The sequence below is a fragment of the Mixophyes fleayi genome, chromosome 11, assembly GCF_038048845.1.
Source record: "Mixophyes fleayi isolate aMixFle1 chromosome 11, aMixFle1.hap1, whole genome shotgun sequence".
Taxonomy (NCBI): domain Eukaryota; kingdom Metazoa; phylum Chordata; class Amphibia; order Anura; family Limnodynastidae; genus Mixophyes; species Mixophyes fleayi.
Window position 1 is genome coordinate 67,030,113 of NC_134412.1, and position 23,029 is coordinate 67,053,141.

Below are 23,029 nucleotides of genomic sequence, written 5' to 3' on the forward strand. Positions count from 1 at the left end.
ATCAACTTTAAATTTCAGTGTACAAATAAGCTATCAAGTATTTGTGTGCTACATGAAAAAACAGTTAGTATTTTAAGAAGTTTCTCAAGTTAAGATCCTTAATGAATCAGGCCCCATATTCTTAAATCAAATTTATACCCTCCACCTATTCAAAAATGTCTACCCTCAGTAAGTGGTTAACTTTGAATTTGCGAGTGGAAAACTAAGTGTACACATTATATCCAGAACCCCTGTGTGTTTCTAAGTGTTTAATGCATATTGCCCTCCCTTAGTGAAGTGCATGATTTATTGAATGATGCACAACAACATGTATGTCATTGTTTTGCAACTTTCCTCTGGTGTTCCTGTCGTCAAATGACCAGTGATCAGTGAATTAATTAATCTTCCATTTTAAGGAAACACATTGCATCATTGTGTGTATTCCAAAGTACAAAAAGTTAAATGCCCTGTAATATTTTTTTCTGCCACCAAATCGGTCACTTTAATATGGATTCCAAACCAATGTTGAATTGGTGACATTTTTAATAGTAATAGTGGCCATTGTCCTGGGTATAAATGGCAATGCTCTTTTGAGTGTTAATTTGAAAGTATAGTGTTAAAATAAATAATTCATTGTACACTGTACATGCAAATCAAAACTCATAGCGCAACGTCATTGTGTAACTGCAGTTCTTACCACTCTTTATAGCTTGAGCGAAGATGTCCATCGCTGCTGATGACATTAAGGAATACTATACAATTCAATACACACGAGAACCATGGCTTCCACTTAGTAGCTAAATGGTCAGTTCAATTTTAAACAAGATTATGGAACATAAGGGTTTCTAAACATTCAGTTGAAGCCTCTGTTCTCAGTGCAATGTAACGCCTGCAGGGGAATAAAGCAAACGCACACAGATGTTTTACCTTGTTTACGATGGACCACCTACCATCCGCTTCGGATCCACCCAGGCTCTTTCTGTCTTAGCACCGTCTTCACTGAGGGTCTGACTCCTGGATCCTACAGGGGAGTACACTAAAGGAGACAGGTCACATAGAAAACAACATGCAGCACATTACGGACCAGCAACCACCTCCAAAACCACCTCACAGACCTACTTTTACTACCCTGGAAACTGACCAATCCAACTTCTGCCTACCTGCACTGGGCCACCAGTGTCCGTCGGTTTTCAGCCGCTCCGCAGGCCTCCATCTGCCGCCTGAACACCGGCTTTTAAGGATTTTGTGTGCCTTTCCGGACTGGGTAGAGGGGCCTTGTATGCCACTCTCGGCCTACCGCTACACTCACAAGGGACCCAATGTCCCCCTAGATCAAGGGTCTAACACCCTACTAACTAAACAGGGCCTAGCACTCGCCTACACTAATTATGGCCTAGCACCTTCCTATGCTAACCAGGTCCTAGCGACCTCCTAATCAAACAGGATCTAGCATCTTCTAAACCACACAGGGCCTAATGCCCTCTTAACAACATGGACTTGGTGCCCAGCTAAGCGCTACTCGCCCTACTTCACTGAAGGGCTTAGTGCCTTATTACTCCAAGGAGCTAGTGCCCACCTACTACATCGTCCCTACTTATAGGGCTTTATGACCAGTAACTAACTATTAGTCTTTGTGCCCAATACCTATAATGGGCCTGGTACCCAGCCTAATTGACCTTGTGCCCAAGAAACCCTACCTACCTCTAACCGGCCAGGAGGACCTTGTGGTGACATAAAATAGACTAACTATTGTTATTAGGTTCAAAATTGTCTAATTGACAACCGTAAGTCAACAGAAGAACGTTCTACAGCAGTTTTACAAGAAACAGTTTTAATATTTCATGTCACAAACTTTTTAATTTTTTTTTTTTTTGGGTTTACCTTTGTACCATCGTTACATATTAATTATCAGCCTATACAGAATATTGTATTAAATTCTAATTATCAGCCTATACCTTAATATAATGTATATTCATTCATCTGTGTAAGATAAACATAGGGGATCATGACACAAATGATATATAATAGCATAAAATAGAAGGTAAATGTGAGCTAACAATCCAAAAGGCGTGGGAAGCATTTCATATATAAAGTAGTGGAATAACAATTATAGATGCTGGTGTTGAAAAAAGTCATTGGCGACTGCCATTTCTCTGCATCTACTGGTGACGGGGCTTGGCCGAAACAAGAATAGACAGCAGAAAGTGGTTACATAAAACATGAATCAGTCACTGTAGAGCTCTTAAAACATCTGCTATCAAGCATCACAATCAAGCACTATAGTCATTGTTTTGCAACTTTCCTCTGGTGTTCCTGTCGTCAAATGACCAGTGATCAGTGAATTAATTAATCTTCCATTTTAAGGAAACACATTGCATCATTGTGTGTATTCCAAAGTACAAAAAGTTAAATGCCCTGTAATATTTTTTTCTGCCACCAAATCGGTCACTTTAATATGGATTCCAAACCAATGTTGAATTGGTGACATTTTTAATAGTAATAGTGGCCATTGTCCTGGGTATAAATGGCAATGCTCTTTTGAGTGTTAATTTGAAAGTATAGTGTTAAAATAAATAATTCATTGTACACTGTACATGCAAATCAAAACTCATAGCGCAACGTCATTGTGTAACTGCAGTTCTTACCACGCTTTATAGCTTGAGCGAAGATGTCCATCGCTGCTGATGACATTAAGGAATACTATACAATTCAATACACACGAGAACCATGGCTTCCACTTAGTAGCTAAATGGTCAGTTCAATTTTAAACAAGATTATGGAACATAAGGGTTTCTAAACATTCAGTTGAAGCCTCTGTTCTCAGTGCAATGTAATGCCTGCAGGGGAATAAAGCAAACGCACACAGATGTTTTACCTTGTTTACGATGGACCACCTACCATCCGCTTCGGATCCACCCAGGCTCTTTCTGTCTTAGCACCGTCTTCACTGAGGGTCTGACTCCTGGATCCTACAGGGGAGTACACTAAAGGAGACAGGTCACATAGAAAACAACATGCAGCACATTACGGACCAGCAACCACCTCCAAAACCACCTCACAGACCTACTTTTACTACCCTGGAAACTGACCAATCCAACTTCTGCCTACCTGCACTGGGCCACCAGTGTCCGTCGGTTTTCAGCCGCTCCGCAGGCCTCCATCTGCCGCCTGAACACCGGCTTTTAAGGATTTTGTGTGCCTTTCCGGACTGGGTAGAGGGGCCTTGTATGCCACTCTCGGCCTACCGCTACACTCACAAGGGACCCAATGTCCCCCTAGATCAAGGGTCTAACACCCTACTAACTAAACAGGGCCTAGCACTCGCCTACACTAATTATGGCCTAGCACCTTCCTATGCTAACCAGGTCCTAGCGACCTCCTAATCAAACAGGATCTAGCATCTTCTAAACCACACAGGGCCTAATGCCCTCTTAACAACATGGACTTGGTGCCCAGCTAAGCGCTACTCGCCCTACTTCACTGAAGGGCTTAGTGCCTTATTACTCCAAGGAGCTAGTGCCCACCTACTACATCGTCCCTACTTATAGGGCTTTATGACCAGTAACTAACTATTAGTCTTTGTGCCCAATACCTATAATGGGCCTGGTACCCAGCCTAATTGACCTTGTGCCCAAGAAACCCTACCTACCTCTAACCGGCCAGGAGGACCTTGTGGTGACATAAAATAGACTAACTATTGTTATTAGGTTCAAAATTGTCTAATTGACAACCGTAAGTCAACAGAAGAACGTTCTACAGCAGTTTTACAAGAAACAGTTTTAATATTTCATGTCACAAACTTTTTAATTTTTTTTTTTTTTGGGTTTACCTTTGTACCATCGTTACATATTAATTATCAGCCTATACAGAATATTGTATTAAATTCTAATTATCAGCCTATACCTTAATATAATGTATATTCATTCATCTGTGTAAGATAAACATAGGGGATCATGACACAAATGATATATAATAGCATAAAATAGAAGGTAAATGTGAGCTAACAATCCAAAAGGCGTGGGAAGCATTTCATATATAAAGTAGTGGAATAACAATTATAGATGCTGGTGTTGAAAAAAGTCATTGGCGACTGCCATTTCTCTGCATCTACTGGTGACGGGGCTTGGCCGAAACAAGAATAGACAGCAGAAAGTGGTTACATAAAACATGAATCAGTCACTGTAGAGCTCTTAAAACATCTGCTATCAAGCATCACAATCAAGCACTATAGTCATTGTTTTGCAACTTTCCTCTGGTGTTCCTGTCGTCAAATGACCAGTGATCAGTGAATTAATTAATCTTCCATTTTAAGGAAACACATTGCATCATTGTGTGTATTCCAAAGTACAAAAAGTTAAATGCCCTGTAATATTTTTTTCTGCCACCAAATCGGTCACTTTAATATGGATTCCAAACCAATGTTGAATTGGTGACATTTTTAATAGTAATAGTGGCCATTGTCCTGGGTATAAATGGCACTGCTCTTTTGAGTGTTAATTTGAAAGTATAGTGTTAAAATAAATAATTCATTGTACACTGTACATGCAAATCAAAACTCATAGCGCAACGTCATTGTGTAACTGCAGTTCTTACCACGCTTTATAGCTTGAGCGAAGATGTCCATCGCTGCTGATGACATTAAGGAATACTATACAATTCAATACACACGAGAACCATGGCTTCCACTTAGTAGCTAAATGGTCAGTTCAATTTTAAACAAGATTATGGAACATAAGGGTTTCTAAACATTCAGTTGAAGCCTCTGTTCTCAGTGCAATGTAACGCCTGCAGGGGAATAAAGCAAACGCACACAGATGTTTTACCTTGTTTACGATGGACCACCTACCATCCGCTTCGGATCCACCCAGGCTCTTTCTGTCTTAGCACCGTCTTCACTGAGGGTCTGACTCCTGGATCCTACAGGGGAGTACACTAAAGGAGACAGGTCACATAGAAAACAACATGCAGCACATTACGGACCAGCAACCACCTCCAAAACCACCTCACAGACCTACTTTTACTACCCTGGAAACTGACCAATCCAACTTCTGCCTACCTGCACTGGGCCACCAGTGTCCGTCGGTTTTCAGCCGCTCCGCAGGCCTCCATCTGCCGCCTGAACACCGGCTTTTAAGGATTTTGTGTGCCTTTCCGGACTGGGTAGAGGGGCCTTGTATGCCACTCTCGGCCTACCGCTACACTCACAAGGGACCCAATGTCCCCCTAGATCAAGGGTCTAACACCCTACTAACTAAACAGGGCCTAGCACTCGCCTACACTAATTATGGCCTAGCACCTTCCTATGCTAACCAGGTCCTAGCGACCTCCTAATCAAACAGGATCTAGCATCTTCTAAACCACACAGGGCCTAATGCCCTCTTAACAACATGGACTTGGTGCCCAGCTAAGCGCTACTCGCCCTACTTCACTGAAGGGCTTAGTGCCTTATTACTCCAAGGAGCTAGTGCCCACCTACTACATCGTCCCTACTTATAGGGCTTTATGACCAGTAACTAACTATTAGTCTTTGTGCCCAATACCTATAATGGGCCTGGTACCCAGCCTAATTGACCTTGTGCCCAAGAAACCCTACCTACCTCTAACCGGCCAGGAGGACCTTGTGGTGACATAAAATAGACTAACTATTGTTATTAGGTTCAAAATTGTCTAATTGACAACCGTAAGTCAACAGAAGAACGTTCTACAGCAGTTTTACAAGAAACAGTTTTAATATTTCATGTCACAAACTTTTTTTTTTTTTTTTTTTTGGGTTTACCTTTGTACCATCGTTACATATTAATTATCAGCCTATACAGAATATTGTATTAAATTCTAATTATCAGCCTATACCTTAATATAATGTATATTCATTCATCTGTGTAAGATAAACATAGGGGATCATGACACAAATGATATATAATAGCATAAAATAGAAGGTAAATGTGAGCTAACAATCCAAAAGGCGTGGGAAGCATTTCATATATAAAGTAGTAGTACTCTTAAAACATCTGCTATCAAGCATCACAATCAAGCACTATAGTCTATGATACTACCCTTAGGGTGACAGCATCAGTTGATTAACCTCTGTTAAAAAGTTGGACAAATGTGAATCGATGCTATTTGAATGCAATAAGGGTAGCCTTGAGATATGCATTTTTACACATAGCCTTGATTTATCCTTTGATCTAGGCATTCAGTAGCAGAAAGTATATATATGGTAACAGAGTGTCATTACGAAGTTGTAAAGGATTCACAGGAAGGTTGATCTATCAATCATTATCTGTATGGCTGTGGACTGGGGTCCTTGGAAAGAACAGATTCTGATTACAATTCTGTTTCATTGGAAAGTTATAAAGCTGAGGATGACTGTTGCATTGATATAGGTTCAAGAGTGTAAATAATTTATATATGATTAGACATAGGTAGAAGCTTTTGCGTTATGGATTTAAATTGTTGTTTTTTTTTTGGACAACTAGAAGTGAACCTTACTTTTACAACTATTTATTGATTTCAGCAAGTAAACCCAGACCCCAATATAAAGCAAACATATGATTTCATTTAGAGCTGTCACCAGATTGTTGAAATTTTATTATAAAACATCAATTATGAAATATATATTTTAGTAGGGGAAAAAAAAGCAATTCATGTTTGTAGAACATGGTGTTGTATTTTTATAATTTGTATTTTATAATGTCTGTTATTGAGTTTTTATGCTGGAATTTAGTAATTGTTTATGGACTGCATATCTACAATGTCTCCTTGTTTCAGGTATACAGCAGTGGCAATGCCGATGTTATACAACACACGCTACAGTTCCAAGCGCAGAGTGACTGTCATGATTACAGTAGTCTGGGTCCTGTCCTTTGCGATCTCTTGTCCCCTTCTGTTTGGACTCAATAATACTGGTATGTATTGTAATTTAAGCGTTGATTCTTTCTTATATTATGACATTTGGCAGTCCAAATGGCCCATCAAAATTCATAAAGTAAAGGAACAAAATGGTGTTGGCAATAAAATGGTAAAAAAAGACTTTCTTGGTGGACAAGACAGATAAGCTTAATTAGAAAGTCATTTCATTGTTCACATTGCACTCTAAAATGGATGTCTTGGTTTACCACTGGAAGAAAGAGTTGTGGTCTACTAATCCATCCTGTGGACAAAGAAGATCGAGGCTATGGTAGGACAGATTGGAGATAACAAAGTATTTTTATACTCTTCTGTATCAGTCTGTGAGTTGCTTGTATGAGGTAATAATCATTTGGAACTTTTGTCTTAAATGATAGTAATGAAATATATCTTCTAACACAGATGGGGTTGTTCTTCCTACAATAATGCACATTTGACTAATATATACTAGTGTAGCCATTGTTACACTAAAGTGATATTTTTAAAAAAGAAAACAACAGTTAATTAATGAACAAAACCATGTGCAAATTAAGCTGCAGAGGCAAAAAAAGCAGTACGTTTTCTCCTGGACAAAGCCATGTTACAATGCAAGGGGTGCATATTAGTTTATTAATTTGCGCATAAGCTACATACTGTCTGCTTTTATTCATGTAGCACACAAATACTTCACTGCTTTATTTTTAGACTGAAAATGAAAGTTGATCTAGGACATGCCCTATCCCAACTATAAATTTGCCATAACATTTTAAATTTGCATCCCCTCCAATGCAACATGGTTTTGCCAAGGTGCAAATGTACACATTTTTTGCTTTCCTTTCCTTAATGAATCAGGCCCACTGTATTTAATCACGTGCTTAACCAATGTGCAATTTTACTACTTTTTTTTATTTCGACAAACGTTCAACATTTTTTAAACTCTAATGATTAGAATTACTGTTGGGGGTATGGTTAGGTGTCCAAAAGGTGTGTTTCCGTATATCTCATACCTACAAAAGCACATACGTTTTTTTCAATTTCAGCATATATTTGACTAGCGGATCCGAGAGATTGAATGGATGCAATGAGTAAGTTGAGTAGAGTAACTCTGTGTACCTGTCACATGGGGATGCAACATAATTAGACTCCTTAGGAGATAGTTACTGAGATATTTGCTAATGTTTCGAAATAATCTTTAGGGTCATTTTGCTGCTGAGACGCATCATAAAAGGGACCATCTGGGTAGAGTCTGGCAGACTACAATCCCAACTATGACATGTTTACCATAGTTTCTTGTTTATTCTTTTAAATTATAAATCCAACTAATATTCATGTATAAAGCACAGATAATAAGAATAGATAATGAGACTGGCATTCAATATAAACTAGAGAAATTGTACTTTTCAGTTGTTCATTATTGGAAAATATGCTTCTGGAAATGAAAGATTAAGAGAAAATGTGTATCCTTGTTTACTGTGACATAGTGAAATTATTCTTATCAATGCACGAGGTTCTTGTGAGATTGGTATGCAAATGTATTGTATGGGGTTTTTTTTGTTTATGTTTTAATTGGCTTTTTTATACCTGCATGGTGGAACAGGTGCAGGGGTAGTGATTATTGTTGGGGGGACCGCCATTTTGAGCATTCTGGATGGTATAGTCTCTTAAGGTTGTAACATAGGTGAGTAATGAATAAAACAGGAATAGCTGTAGTTTGTTTGCAAACACAGTATATGAACTGTGAATTATAGAGGATTATTTTTCCATTTTTCCTCTTGTTTACATAAAATATGCTATAAAATGGTCAAACCATTAAAATAATATTATATTATGATACATCTATGCATAGGAAAGGTTTATAACTAATGGTGAAAGATTTCCTTATCTTCAACATCAAAAAGATTACCTTATCTGACATAAGCAGCACACTCTGTTATGTAGCAATACGATTCCGCTCCCCTACTACCTTCCTCCCTTGTTCCAACACCAAGTGTGACAGCGGACATGCACAGGGAAACAATGGATTCAATACATAGGAAGTTACTTGACTTCCCATTTATTGATTGACTTATTGCTCATCTCCCCCAAGCTTCCGTTTAGCCATGAACAGTGTTGCAAAGCTTACGGATGTTAAACAAGGTGATTGCAGCTCAGTATGTGTGTGTATTATTGGTAATATGAGCCTGTTTGTGTCATTGTCAGTCAGTGTCAGTAGTCAACATCAGTCTGTTAGTGTTACTCTGTGTTTGTCTGTCTGTAGATGTTTCATTGTGCGTGCTTATATTTAATATGTGTACTATAAGGGTAAGGAACTCTTCACTGTAAAATAGAAGAATATGAGATATCACCTTGCTGTTCTGTGATCTGGCTAATAACATTTGGCTTCTATATCATCATGTTGCTCTTTGACGTTATGTATCATATTATTTTTGTGGTTCAATTGAATAGTTTCACTTTTCTAACATTTGTGAATTATGAAGTATCTCAAAGTGTCCATGTCCTTTTGAGAGAGTAATTGTATATGTATGAATTTACTGCCGTCATCTGTTATCTAATATTACTACTTAGATAACAAGACAAAGGAAAAATTACAATGTATTTGAAAACCATTCTGTATATTAAATGTACCCCTGAAATTATTCAAACACCCAATATTTGCTTTAAAAAAAATACATAAAACCACAGTTCTAGGTAATTTGCTTTCTGGCAATTTCTGGCAATTGTTTGTGGCTCATTAGAGCAAGAAATTAGTTGGAAATGACCTGATTCCTTTACTGTACTTCTGCAGCTGCTCCAAACTCTAACTATTCCCTGCAGTCAGTTCCTAGCTCTGCCTAGTGCATCCCAGTAGACCAAACCTTGCCCCAAGCTTGTAGACTAATACTAACCTCTCGGGGATAACCACCCATGGCTATAACATTGGCTTTCCCTGTGAACTGTCAGCAGTGTGGACGACTAACGGTGATCATTAGTATCAGCAGTTTCAGGATGGTCACTGAAACTGTAAAAAAAGAAGATATGTTTTCTGTCTCTACAGTAATATATATGTCTGACCCCAAAGCAGATGGAGCATTTATGATAATAAAGCCTAATTAATGGTTCAGGCCACTCCAGGCTAATACCTTCATAACACCCCTTGCCTTCCACGCCACACCAGGCTAATATGTGGTACATAAAAACAAACTCATCCTTAATTTAAAATCCGGATTCCTTCACACCATTGTTTATGTTCCCGTGTTTTCAAAGCTCAACTCCATTTTATTTTTTTAAAAGGGTTACGGCAATCTTATACTTACCAACTTTTCATTTTTTCCCTCTGGGAGATCCCTTGAATCTGGTCATTAAAGCCATCATCCAGCCTACTTCACTGTGAAGTGGGCAGCATGTGGAACAATTGCTTGCTCTCTGGGAGTCTGGGAGTCCTACCTGAAATTCAGGAGTCTCCTGGACATTCTGGACAGAGTGAGCTAGTATGGGCAATCTTTGTCACCTAAGTTGTTTTCATTAAAATCCGAACTGTATAGCAGAACAGAAGAATGAACAAGCATTACTGAGGGTGATGATGTGAAGAGGGGGGGGGGCTGTTATGTCGGCACCTGTCGCTATCCTTGCCTCTCCTACTCCCTTATACTCAAGAGCCCACTCAAGGACAACTTTTTGTCTTCAGCCCTTACCATTGGAATATGTCAAGATTAAAGCCTTACTACATTTGTATTTCATGTTTTCTTTTTACTTTGGAGAACAAATATTCTTTTATATTTTAAAATGAATTTCAGTTCATACCTCCTCCTGTCACTATATTGAATCCCCCCTAAAGCTTCACACCCTAGGCTTCAGCCTAGACAGTCTATTGGATAATCAGGCCTTGTATGTTTATAGTCAGGTCTCCTCTGTGTCAGTGTCTTATTACAATTAATACTTGCAATAGCAATAAAATACCAAAACAAATTTCAAATGTATTATATAATGAACATGCTGTAATTATAAAATAATCATTTTATTATCTTGTATATATAGGTGCTTACTATTTAACATATGATCAACTTTTTAATGACTCAAAATCCCCTTAAATATCTCAAATAAGTATTTGCTAGTTGACTTTGTCTAATTGACTTTGATGACATTATATTTACTCCTATAACTTAAATTGCAATATAGTGCTAATCATATTTCTTTGTCAATCACAAGAACTCTTGAAGCATTTTTTTTATCTTTCTCCTTGGGTAAATTGCCATCGGCATTAAGGAGGAATATCCAGAAAGGATGAGAGGAGATACAAAGGACAGTTGAAGTTTGAGTATTTTGTGCATTGACATAAATCAAAAATGCCTTATTAAAATTTATGAGAACAAGTGCAAGTTAATGATCATGTTGGAGAAAGTACTCTACCCATTTAAATATATAGATTTCTTTAAGCGATTCTCCTTTGGTTAAGTTATCTTCCTGCTGGGGTGACATTCAGACTTTTGCTGAAGGATATAAAGTACAAAACCCTTCCCTCCCTCTATGTAGATAAAATTAAATATACACTTTGTAGAGTTGATAGCAATTTCACAGCTACACACTGAATAGATTATCAGCAATTTGTACCTATCGTGCTGAGCCATGTAATGCTTATACATTTTTTTCAAATACTTCATTTTTTTATACCCCCTTTCTGCTTATCTCTATCATCCTTTTTTATTTTTTTATTTGTTCTCACGCAGTGATTGATGCTCTGTATAGAGGGATATTGTACTTTCAGTTTGTAGCATATCACTTTATAGCGCCCAGTTTTCTAGGGTGCTGAACAATGGCTTACAAATGTTGCAGGACATTTACAAACAGGATATCTACTACTCTAAAAGTGATTTGTAAGTGCTACAAAAAAGTGGCACTGCTATATAATCATGTGATTCTCATGCATGCTATGGTTCCCCAACAGCTGTTAAACTACAAGTCCAAGTTTGCCAACCCCTGTCCTAGATCAACTTTAAATTTCAGTGTAGAAATAAAGCTATGAGGTATTTGTGTGCTACATGAAACAACAGCCAGTGTTTAACTTATGTGCAAAATAATAAACACATTTCCACCCCTCCCATTGTAATATTGTTTGTCCAGGAGCAAACTTACTCCTTTTTTTTTCTTTGCTCTCCTTAATGACTTGGGCTCATCATGTTTTGCAAGGCATGGAATTTACTATGAACTACAGTTACACTAACTGCTAATGTCATAGACAGTGAATTTAGAGCGAAGAGAAGACAGAAAAAGGGAATGAAAAGGAGAGTGACCAAGAGAGGGGAAAAACATATAATGGAGAGAGATAGAAAATTAGAACACAAGAGAGAGAGGGTGTGAACAAATGATAGAGATGAAGAGATGAGAGCAAAAGGAAGAGAAAAAGAATGAGAAGAGGAGTTAAAAGTAGAGATTGGCGGGCTCGGTTCCCCGAGAACCGAACCCACCCGAACTTTGGGTATCCGAGTACCGAGCCGAGTAGGTTCGGTACTCTCCCGCCCGCTCAGATTCCAAATCAAGGCCGAACGTCATTGTGACGTCGTCGGATCTCAGGGCCCGGTTCTCGCGATACTTGAAGATTAGAAATACACGCCTCCACAGCAATCCATCGCCATTTCACAGCGGGAGAGAGCAGGGTGTAGTCACAGTCTGATTAGAGCAGGGACAGGGAATACAATATTCTGATTCCAATTGTGCTAACAAAAATCGCTAGAGAAGAGAGGAGGATAGAGGTTTTTTGTTTTTTTTTGCAATATTTGGCACTCATAGTGCTTTTGGGGTGTCCCCCATAATTGTGCATAAATATTTCTGGCTGTCAAAATTTCTATCTGTCAGCAGTATCTGCCAAATAATTTTTAGCACTCCCCAGTGCTTTTGGGGTGTCCCCCATAATTTTGCATAAATATTTCTGGCTGTCAAAATTACTATCTGTCTGCAGTATCTACCAAATTATTTTAAGCACTACAAGTGCTTTGGGCTCAGAATGGATTCAAAGCAGTTGTCACGGGCACTAGGAGTTTTACCCAGAATTCACCAGGTGGAATTTCACTTTACCAGAGGCGCGGAGTCTAACACAGTGGCTGGTCTTCTCCAGGAACTCCCGCAAGGGAGTATGGTTTTAGCGGCTGCCACTGTGCAGGTCGCGGCCCTCTGGGAAGTGTGGTGAATATACGGAACTGTACAACTGAATAGGAAAGGGAATGTCAATGATATAAATGCAGAGTCTCTGAACAATGGAAACAATGGTAACACGGTAGACTGATGAGCAGTAATAGAAGGAGGAGAAAGTTCCAAAGTGCATTAGCACACAGGTAGCATACAGCAGTGGATAAAGTCTATGGAAGGACCAATCAATAATGCAGCAGGAGAGTCAGCGACTCGCAGCTATACTTCAGAGGCACTATAGGCTTTAGACCTAATAACAGGTAGCGTGCAAAATAGTAGGGTAAGCTGCTCGTGACATATGTTCCCGCTGGTAAATATAAAGACTTGTGCAGATGCTAGTATGATACTAGATAGCGTGGAGCGGTCTGTGACCGGTAAGACTCACCACTGATGTGGAGAGACGACTTGTCCAGGTGCAGGTATGTTACCAGGTAGCGTAGAGTGGTCTGCGACTAGCAAGTTGTACCACTGATATGGAGAGACGACTTGTCCAGGTGCAGGTATGTTACCAGGTAGCGTAGAGTAGTCTGCGACTAGCAAGTTGTACCACTGATATGGAGAGACGACTTGTCCAGGTGCAGGTATGTTACCAGGTAGCGTAGAGTGGTCTGCGGCTAGCAAGTTGTACCACTGATATGGAGAGACGACTTGTCCAGGTGCAGGTATGTTACCAGGTAGCGTAGAGTGGTCTGCGACTAGCAAGTTGTACCATGATATGGAGAGAAGGCTTGTCCAGGTGCAGGTATGTAACAAGGTAGCGTGGAGTGGTCTGCGGCTGGCAAGTTGCACCACGATATGGAGAGACGACTTGTCCAGGTGCAGGTATGTTACCAGGTAGCGTGGAGTGGTTTGCGGCTGGCAAGTTGTACCACAATATGGAGAGAAGGCTTGTCCAGGTGCAGGTATGTTCCACAGCAAACAGAGAGCACGAGTATAAACCGGAAACATCTCGGAGTCACAAGGGAATGAGAACCAAGAACAGGCAACGGTAATAGAGTAACAGGTGCCTTAAGTAGTGAGAGGTGATTGATTGACCAATGAGACTATGAGCAAGGTTTTAACAGTCCGTGGTTTCTGCACATGCGCAATCCTTGGTCAAGATGGCGGATGGCCGCGGCGCAGAACAGGCGCCAGCAAGAGAGAGTGAGACCCATGTCCCAAACCAGAGGCACTAACCATCCGGTGAGTGACAGCAGTCCACATATGAGCAAAATGAGCAACCAGGTTCTGTCACCAGATGGTAGTGTTCCCAGTACGTCATCTGGGAAAGGCGATGTCAAACTACACCGTCTTTTGAAATCATACAAAAAAAACACACAACAGAAATAAATTTACGGTGTTGAAGCGAAAAAAAAGTCTAACTGAGGAAAAGTTAAGTGCCGATAAAAAAAAAATTGCCAACATGCCATTCTACACACGCAGTGGCAAAGAGAGAATGAGGCCCTCGCCTTTCTCTATTAGTGGCAGATCCAAAAATGTTACAGAGACTACAAGTGGTGCACAACTACTGTTATGCGTCAAAGCCGAGCAGCAAGATAACAGTAAGGCATTGGAAGATAATGTTTGCTCTGAATCAGAAATGACACCAATCCCTGTGGAGAGTCCATCCAACAGTGGTATGTCTAATTGTGAGCATTCTGCTAGTGTACCCATAAAGAAGGGCCCTTTCAGCAGTTCTGCTGATGTGTACCTGAACAGCCCGAGTGTAGCCGGTGATACACAAATTGAGGATGCCACTTTGGAAATAGAAGAGGATGAGGGCGAGATTTGTGGAGGTGACGAGGGCGCTAATGAGGATGTTGATGATTATGATGCAGACAGATACCAAATTGCCTTTCTCAATTTCTATTTATATTCTAGATTATATAACGGCTGAATAGTTTTCTATTTTACTCCTAGAAGAGAGGGGATCTGATGCAGACAGATACCAAACTGCCTTTGTCCATTTCTTTGTATATTCAAATTTCTAGTTCTACAGTCTATGCAGGCTGCTTTTTTTCCTATTTTACTACAAGTGGATGGGGGCGGTCTGATGCAGACAGATACCAAACTGCCTTTGTCCATTTCTTTGTATATTCGAATTTCTAGTTCTACAGTCTATGCAGGATGCTTTTTTTATATTCAACTACAAGTGGAGTGCGGGAGGACGGGGGCATAGATAGCCACCAAACTACCGTGGTCCATTTAATTTTACTTTCTATTTCCACAGTCTGTGCAGACTGCTTTTTTTATATTCAACTACAAGTGCAGGGTGTAATATACACCCAAAGACGATGGCTACATTGCCAATAATCAAAGATGGAGGAGGTAGACAACCAGGTTTGTCTGTATAATTTGCAGACAAGTGTTCGAAATAAGGACGGCCTACCAGGGATTAAACTGTTTTTTTCATAATTTATTAGCTTTAGAATTACCTCACTTATCTAAGCAACTGGTGGAGAACTAAATTAGGTTATTTTAGACCAAAAAAAAATATTTTTTTCAAAAATACCAAAACAAAAACAAACAAAACCAAAACCAAAACACGCAAGGGCGGTTTTGCAAAACCAAAACCAAAACCAAAACTCAAAGGTAATCCAGATCCAAAACCAAAACCAAAACACGGGGGTCAGTGAGCATCTCTAGTTAAAATGAATAAAAAGGAGAAAAAGAAATTGTTTGCAATCTGGTCCAGTTTTCACAGAGGGACTGTCAAGAATTTATAGTAGGTCTGATGATACTATTATGCAATTGGTATTAAGATTGCAATTTGGCAAATGTTAGCTAGCTAAGGATTAATTTAAGACAGCCGTGGTCTTGAACATTTTCAGGTAATCTTCATAAACAAATCTAGAAACCAGCAGTATTTATTTGGTTCTATGTTAATCAGTGGTAAAAATTCCCAAATAAATCCAATTTTATTCTGTTATATAATAAATAAATGTGAAAAATTCCAAAGAGTGAATGATTTCTTTAGATAATATAAATAAAAAATATAATGAAAATGTAACCTTATTATCTATTGGTGCATAAAACAGTCTTACTAATGAATTATCAAAAGAGCACAATTGATGAATTAACAAAGCATATATTTTAAATAAGTACAAATTATTGTGCAAATATTTTAAATTAAGTCAGACAATTCCATTGATACTTCTAAAGTCAATCTGCTCACAGCAGCCATCTAAAGTAACCCACAACTTAGCACATGCCATTAAACATTCAGGTTAGCCATTGTTTTTGAAATATTATAAATGATTGTTTAAAAGCATTCCTTGCAGCTACAGTTGTTTCTCTACTGATCTCATACTCTCTATCCCTTACAATCAAGACGTCATAATTACTATCACTATTTCTTGATGGAATCTAACTTATTATTACCACTAGAATACAATGACCAATTTTAAGGCAAGACTCAACATTGTCATCATCATTGGTGGCAGGCAATACAAGAAGAATCAACAGTTGTGGTTCCTGGTGTAATGACAACCGTCATCAGTATAAAGTAATGGATCTGGAAGCACTGTTTGGTGATGGAATAAGGGAGGATATCAGCCTTGGGGGATAAAAATTGTGTTGGAAATAGCAAACTTGCTTATCAATTATTGTCATCATCACCCTACTTTTTAAATCTGTATTTGTATACGAATGTACATAAACACAATTTGACTCTACTTGTTCTGCCTCCCTCATCATCATTAAACTAGCTTAAGATTCAGAACCTTAGATCTTCAGAATTGGATAATTGTACACTGTCAGCTGCTAATTTTGTAAACTATTTTAAAATTATTAACACTTTGTCTACAGTAAATAAATGTCTTGTTTTTTGAGTTTGTGTAAACAGAGACACTACATGAGTGCATTTTAGCAATTTTATTTTAAGGTGCAGCTGCTACAAAGAGAAGAGGGGGGTTGGTCTTCAAACATTTAACACCACCTGTGCATAAGTCAGTTTGTTCCATGGAATTTATGGGGTTTGATTTAGCGTGACTATTTTAAATCTCATTTACTTACTAAAGGGTAGTCGTTTTCTTTTATATGAGTGCTGAAAGTACCAGTAGAATGAGTGCAGAAGCTGCAGACTACTTACAGTTTAGTCAATAACTTCTCTTAACAGCCAAAGTATTAATCTGCAAGATTACTCTTCTTCTTTTACTTCTTTTTCTTCATCTTCTTCTTTTTCTTTTTCTTCTTCATTTTCTTCTTCTTTTACTTCATCTGTTTCTTCTTTTTCTTTTTCTTTTTCTTCTTCCCACAATTTTTCTTCTTTTTCCAAAATGTTTTCGTCTTCTTCTCTGAAGTCAGTACAGTCTCATTGGCTGTAGTAGGGAATTCCATAAGTGGGTAGCAGCATGGGAGAGGTCTTGTATATGAGGGGTGAGTGGTTGTTACCAGAGATGAAATTAAATGTAGGTCAGTGATTGATCTAAAAGTGCAAGAGGGAAAGTATTTCAAATTGCTAGATATATGTAATTTGATTTGAGTAAATTGAATTAGATTCTGGAGGACATAGGGAGCATGCGTAAGTGGTGTGGCAGGTGTGGAGCAGTGATTACTATTATTACAACAAACAAAACTATATATCAGAAGCGGGTGCTGAAACAGTGAACACTTACTGTTGACTATAAATTAATAATAAAAAATAAACAGTGATAATTATTAGAAGTCACTGAGCAAGGACAAATCAATTTTCACACTTATCAATAAATTTCTTAGCAACTATCCAATGGGTAAAAAACAATAATAATCAGCACCAGTTATATTAATTGTGGTACAGCAAATCAAGACCAAATTGTCCTGAATTGGCATCACTAATTTGTAGCACATTTTGTACAACGTTAATGTGAGTCATTAAGTCGCACATACTTGGCCTGAGTCATTAAGAAAAGTAAAGAAAAATAAAAGGAGTAACTTTTGCACCTCGGCAAAACCATGTTGCTTTGGAAGGGGAGGTAAATTTAAAATGTGGGTAAAGATTTATAGTTGGGGAATGGCATGTCCTACATGAACTTTAAATTTCAATGTAAAAATAAAGTTATCAAGTATTGTGCAACATGACAACAAACTATTTTCTTTCTGTGCAAAATAATAAACTAATCAGCACCCCTTGCATTGTAACATGGTTTTGTCCAGGATCAAATTTACACATTTTTTTTGCCTTGCTCTCCTTAATGATTCAGGACCACTCAGCACATGGTGCATTTATTTTAAATTGCACTTAACTCAGTTCTGCATGCTCCCAAAATCAACGAGGAACAGATCTAAAGATTTGTGTGGTGTTGACTACAGGTGTAGGTTTACTATACTCTACTATATCAGACACAGCAGGATAAGTAAAAATATAAAACAATTAATGCTTACCTGTCAATAATAGAGTCATTTATGATTATAAATGGATTTTTTTTTAATAAAATGTTTTATATTTGTTTTTCATTTTTTAAAACATTTATTAGGGTGTCCTTAATGTCAACTGTACATAACATGGATTTTTTTACAGCTGCTCCTAATTGCAAACACATGTTTTCGCATACATACTCAGCCATCACTCCCCTAAATTGTAGACTGCAGTAAGTGACGTTTGCGCTCAAAGCTGATTTGGACATGGCTGCGTTTTTTTGTGCGTTCTAAACATGATTTTTGATACGCACAAAACCAGCGAATACGTTCCTTAATGACGCAGGCCCAATGTGAGACAATGAGTTTGACTCGCATGTTCTAAGTTTCAGAGCCGGATAAACTTATTTTTATCTAAATGGAAAACTAATGATGTTTACTGTAATTGTTGTTTGAGTGGCACCAAATATTCCAAACTGGCTGAAGTTTATGTGATGAAGTGGCGATAATGCGGCGCAACCTAACATATTTATAATGATTACAGACATTGGCTAGCTATGTAAAGCATTTATTGTCTAAAAGCAGATTGAAACATACGTAGCTATAGCATAAGTGGAACTAAAATGATCATTTAGAGCTAGTTTAGGACAACATTCAAACATGCGAACATTCAAAAAGTATCTTTGAAATATGTTATTACCGGATGATCTGTATATTTGATAAAAAGCCATATATGTAATAGGAACTTTCTTTACTGAGCGAAGTTGATTTATTAAAAAAATAATTTTCCCCGCGCAATAAAGGGACCGAGGTACCTTTAATATGTAGTGGGTATAAAATTTAATAGGTAAGATATAAAAACATTGATATAAATGACATAGCAAAAAGATAGCAAGAGTCATCACTCCAAAGTATATTCCCAAGATATATATCCATATAACAAAAGAAAATATATACACATCAGGCATAGGTTATAAATTAGCACAAATGCGTAGAGGGAAATTCCCATAAAATGTTCACAGTAGAAACGGATATAGACATATAAATTCGTTTGGTACAGGCACTATTCTCCACACCTTTGGAGGAATTGCCCCTAAGTGAAAGTTAATATCCAATGTTGATAAAACCACGTCTAATAGTTCCAATCATAGTGGTATCTAAAATCCAAATATAATATTGGGGAACTTTTGGTTGTAAACACAAGCATAAAAACTCTGAGATGATACTATACCGATAATGGCAATTAATGCTAATTATTGTAGCCGTGATAACAAAAGTTCCATTACTTGAAGGATAATCAGCAAAAGTCTGTGGGTATGGGACTTACCCTGTACTTTGGTCAATTCCCCGGGTTGCTCCGGTACACAAGTGTCTCCTCACTTTTCGTCCGCGCGCTGTCTTCTCCTTCCAAGCGTTAGTAGATTGTCCACCAATGTGAATGTTCTATGGTGCGCAGGTGCATGCGTCCGTATCGGCAGTATGCCGTAACTGTATCATCGGGGCGTAAGGGTAAAGGATCCAAAATCAAAAGTTGCATATCTAACCCTACGCGTTTCGCCCCATTGGGGCTTACTCAGGGATAATTTGGCAACAAATGGTGGGCTAGGATTGAACTGTCCCATCTTTTAACAGGGTTCAATTTGCATATCTACATCGTGATTGGATAGTTACTTTGAATGGCAAAAATAGATACCTTCCCACAGGTTCAACATTGGTCTAGTTCAGAATCTTGTAGAAAGCAAAAAACATGTAGATAAGTGCAAACAGAGTTTTATCCAGTTGGTACCCTGCTATAAACAAGGAATATGTATATTGGTTTTCTTAGACTGTAATAATAAAGAAACATAATATGTGTGGAATCAGGAACGGACAAAGTAAAGAGTTAGCAATAACAAATTAGAGGAAGGTATTTAAATCAAAGTCAATGTTCAAACCTCCCTTTGTAAGGGTTTTCAAAGTATATATAAACTTTGCTTCTTCTTCTTGGGATATTGATCTCACATAATCTCCTCCCGCCATAATTTTTTAACCTTATGTATATGCATAAATTTTAATCGCGTTGGATCATGATTATGGTACTTAGAAAAGTGTTCTGGAACACTATGTGTTTCAAGCTGATTCCTAATATTTCTTTGATGTTCCGCAATTCTAACTGATAGTTTTCTGATTGTCCTCCCCACATATTGCTTGCCGCAGGGGCACTCTAACAGATACACAATTCCAGATGTATCACAGGTTAATCTGTCTTTGATTTCTTAGTTTTCTCCAGTGACATTAGAAGTGAATGAAGTCACCGGATTGGTATCATTGACCTTGCTAGTTTTACAGGCCGCACATCTATTGCAGTAAAAATAGCCTTTTGTCTTTTCATTTAACCAAGTACTTTCTTTTTTGTTTCTTGGATAAATATCCAATATTCTGTCTGTCTCCGTACAGAAAGTAATGTATAGCCAGAGCATACTTATACCCATATTCAAATGGAAACCTTTCTTGAGTTCTGTTGGAACTTGAATTTAGGCACACGTGAGTGCAATTTACGTAGGTTCACCTTGTGCTCCAATAAGAATCAAGCCCTCTATGTTCTCCAGAACACCCTGCACATCCAAATCCACAAAAGAAGGAGAATTATAGATTTTTTTTTGTGGGAAAAGATAGTTAAACGAGATTCAAGGGTTGAAAGGGGCATTTTTCCTACAATATGATTTTTATATGTCTTGGAAGCTGTCAGATATCGGACCACTGCTTATACCTTTACTGGGATGCCAATTCCTCTTTTTTTTCTGCTTTTTTATGGAAAAGCAAATATTAAACACATTGTATTAAAACATTCAAATGAATGGTGCTAAATTACGTAATAAAGGCTGTATTTAAGACATAAATGAGGCTTAACCAAGTAATGTTTTCAAAAGACATAAGTGCAAGTAGAAATTAAAGAATAGATCTTTGAGAATAAGTAGCAAAAGTGAAAGACACAGTGACATTTTTACTCTCTGTGTCTAGCTTACTTTCAGCTGTACCTGCATCCTGCAATTGTAAGCACAGTTCCAAAACTAGAATGTGGGCATGCCTCTATGTATGCATGAGGTGGATAACAGGTGCACTTACAGTGAGCTGCAGGGCTTATGTTTTCTTGCTTGTAAATGAGGGCAGCCAAATGTGCAAAAATATGATAAATTAATCAATTTTTTTCAGAATTAAAGATACAGATAGAGATAAAGTGAAGATTATATTGTGCATATATATATATATATATATATATATATATATATATATATATATATACACAGAAAAGATACAAATGGCGCTATGACACAATGCCAGTACAGAAATATTATATAGTCCAATATCTTGAACTGGTTCCTTCTTATATCACACTTCCCCTGTGCGGGCGGCTGCCAATCCTCTGGACCAAGCAGTGGAGCAAGAAAAAATCTAGAAAATATGAAAGAGGAGGCGCACAATAGTGTAGTCCAGTATTATATTGGAGCCAAACATGAATCCAGAAAAGGAACCTATTCACCAGAGTAGAGTGAGCCAAAGCTTTCCACCATGTGAATACCCACAATAACTGATGTGGATAAAGATAACGTATAGAGTGAGGAGTCACATAGAGTCACGTATCACTCAAAATAGTCCCATTAAACAATGTGCAGAAAAAAGAGACACACAGGTCACACTAGTGCAGATGTATGCGTACCAGACGCCAAAACTTTAAGGCTTATCTGTAAGGATCTCCTGTAGACTGTAATGGTGAGGTCACTCTCCAGCCACAATGGATGAACCAATTGATTGCCTCAATAAATAGACAGAGGAACACAGGTGTAGTATCCAAAAAGTTTCACATTTATTAAAAAAGTAGTAACTTACACATCCAGAAGCAGATGACACGCCTATCTGATCAGCAATGGTAATATAACAGCAAATTCTCAATGCGTTTCGTCTGTAAACAGACTTCATCAAGAGAAAAGACAGATATATACTGTCAAAAACGGCATCTCTATAAATAGTGTGTCGCGCCATTTTGCGCGTGCGCACTGCAAACCGGAAGAGGGGCATCCGTGCATGCTCAGAAACCATCAACCGGCGGCCACACTGGGCATGTGTACAAATAACAGACCCAGAGATCCATACAGATCTAAATACATGTATTAAGATTTGACAGATATAAACTGTCAAAAACGGCATCGCTATAAATAGTGCATCGCGCCATTTTGCGCGTGCGCACTGCGGATCGGAAGAGGGGCATCCGCGCATGCTCAGAACCCATCAACTGATGACCACACTAGGCATGTGCACAGATGACAAACCAAGAGATCCATACAGATCTAAACACATATACCACGATCGGCACCTTACCGATCAAACTGCGCATGTCTAAAGCACGTCAAGACGCATTTGATCCCATTGCTAGTACAAATAAGTGACAAACAATATATCACTGAGCAAACTACTAGGTAGATAAGTAAATAACATTAAAAACTTCAAAAAGGCTAGACTCATAAAAGGCAGCATAGATGACACATATACACAGGATAAAAACCATAATATTGATTGCACATCATAACACAATGTAACACAAAGAAGAGTCATACTGCACAGTCTTAAGGGACAATCACCATATGTCAACAATATTAAAAAGCTAGTTATAAGAAAGGAGCCACTTCAAAACTTTCATTCAGTCCAGAGGGTGACA

The 23,029-nt window shown here is 38.2% G+C and overlaps 1 protein-coding gene across 1 annotated transcript in view; it reads left to right on the forward strand.

Moving 5' to 3' along the window:
* Positions 1–23,029, forward strand: part of DRD2 (dopamine receptor D2) — a 197,197-nt gene that overhangs the window by 148,486 nt on the left and 25,682 nt on the right. Inside the window, exon 4 of the mRNA XM_075191305.1 lies at positions 6,748–6,884. Coding sequence (XP_075047406.1) covers positions 6,748–6,884 — 137 coding nt within the window. The remainder of the gene's footprint in view (positions 1–6,747; positions 6,885–23,029) is intronic.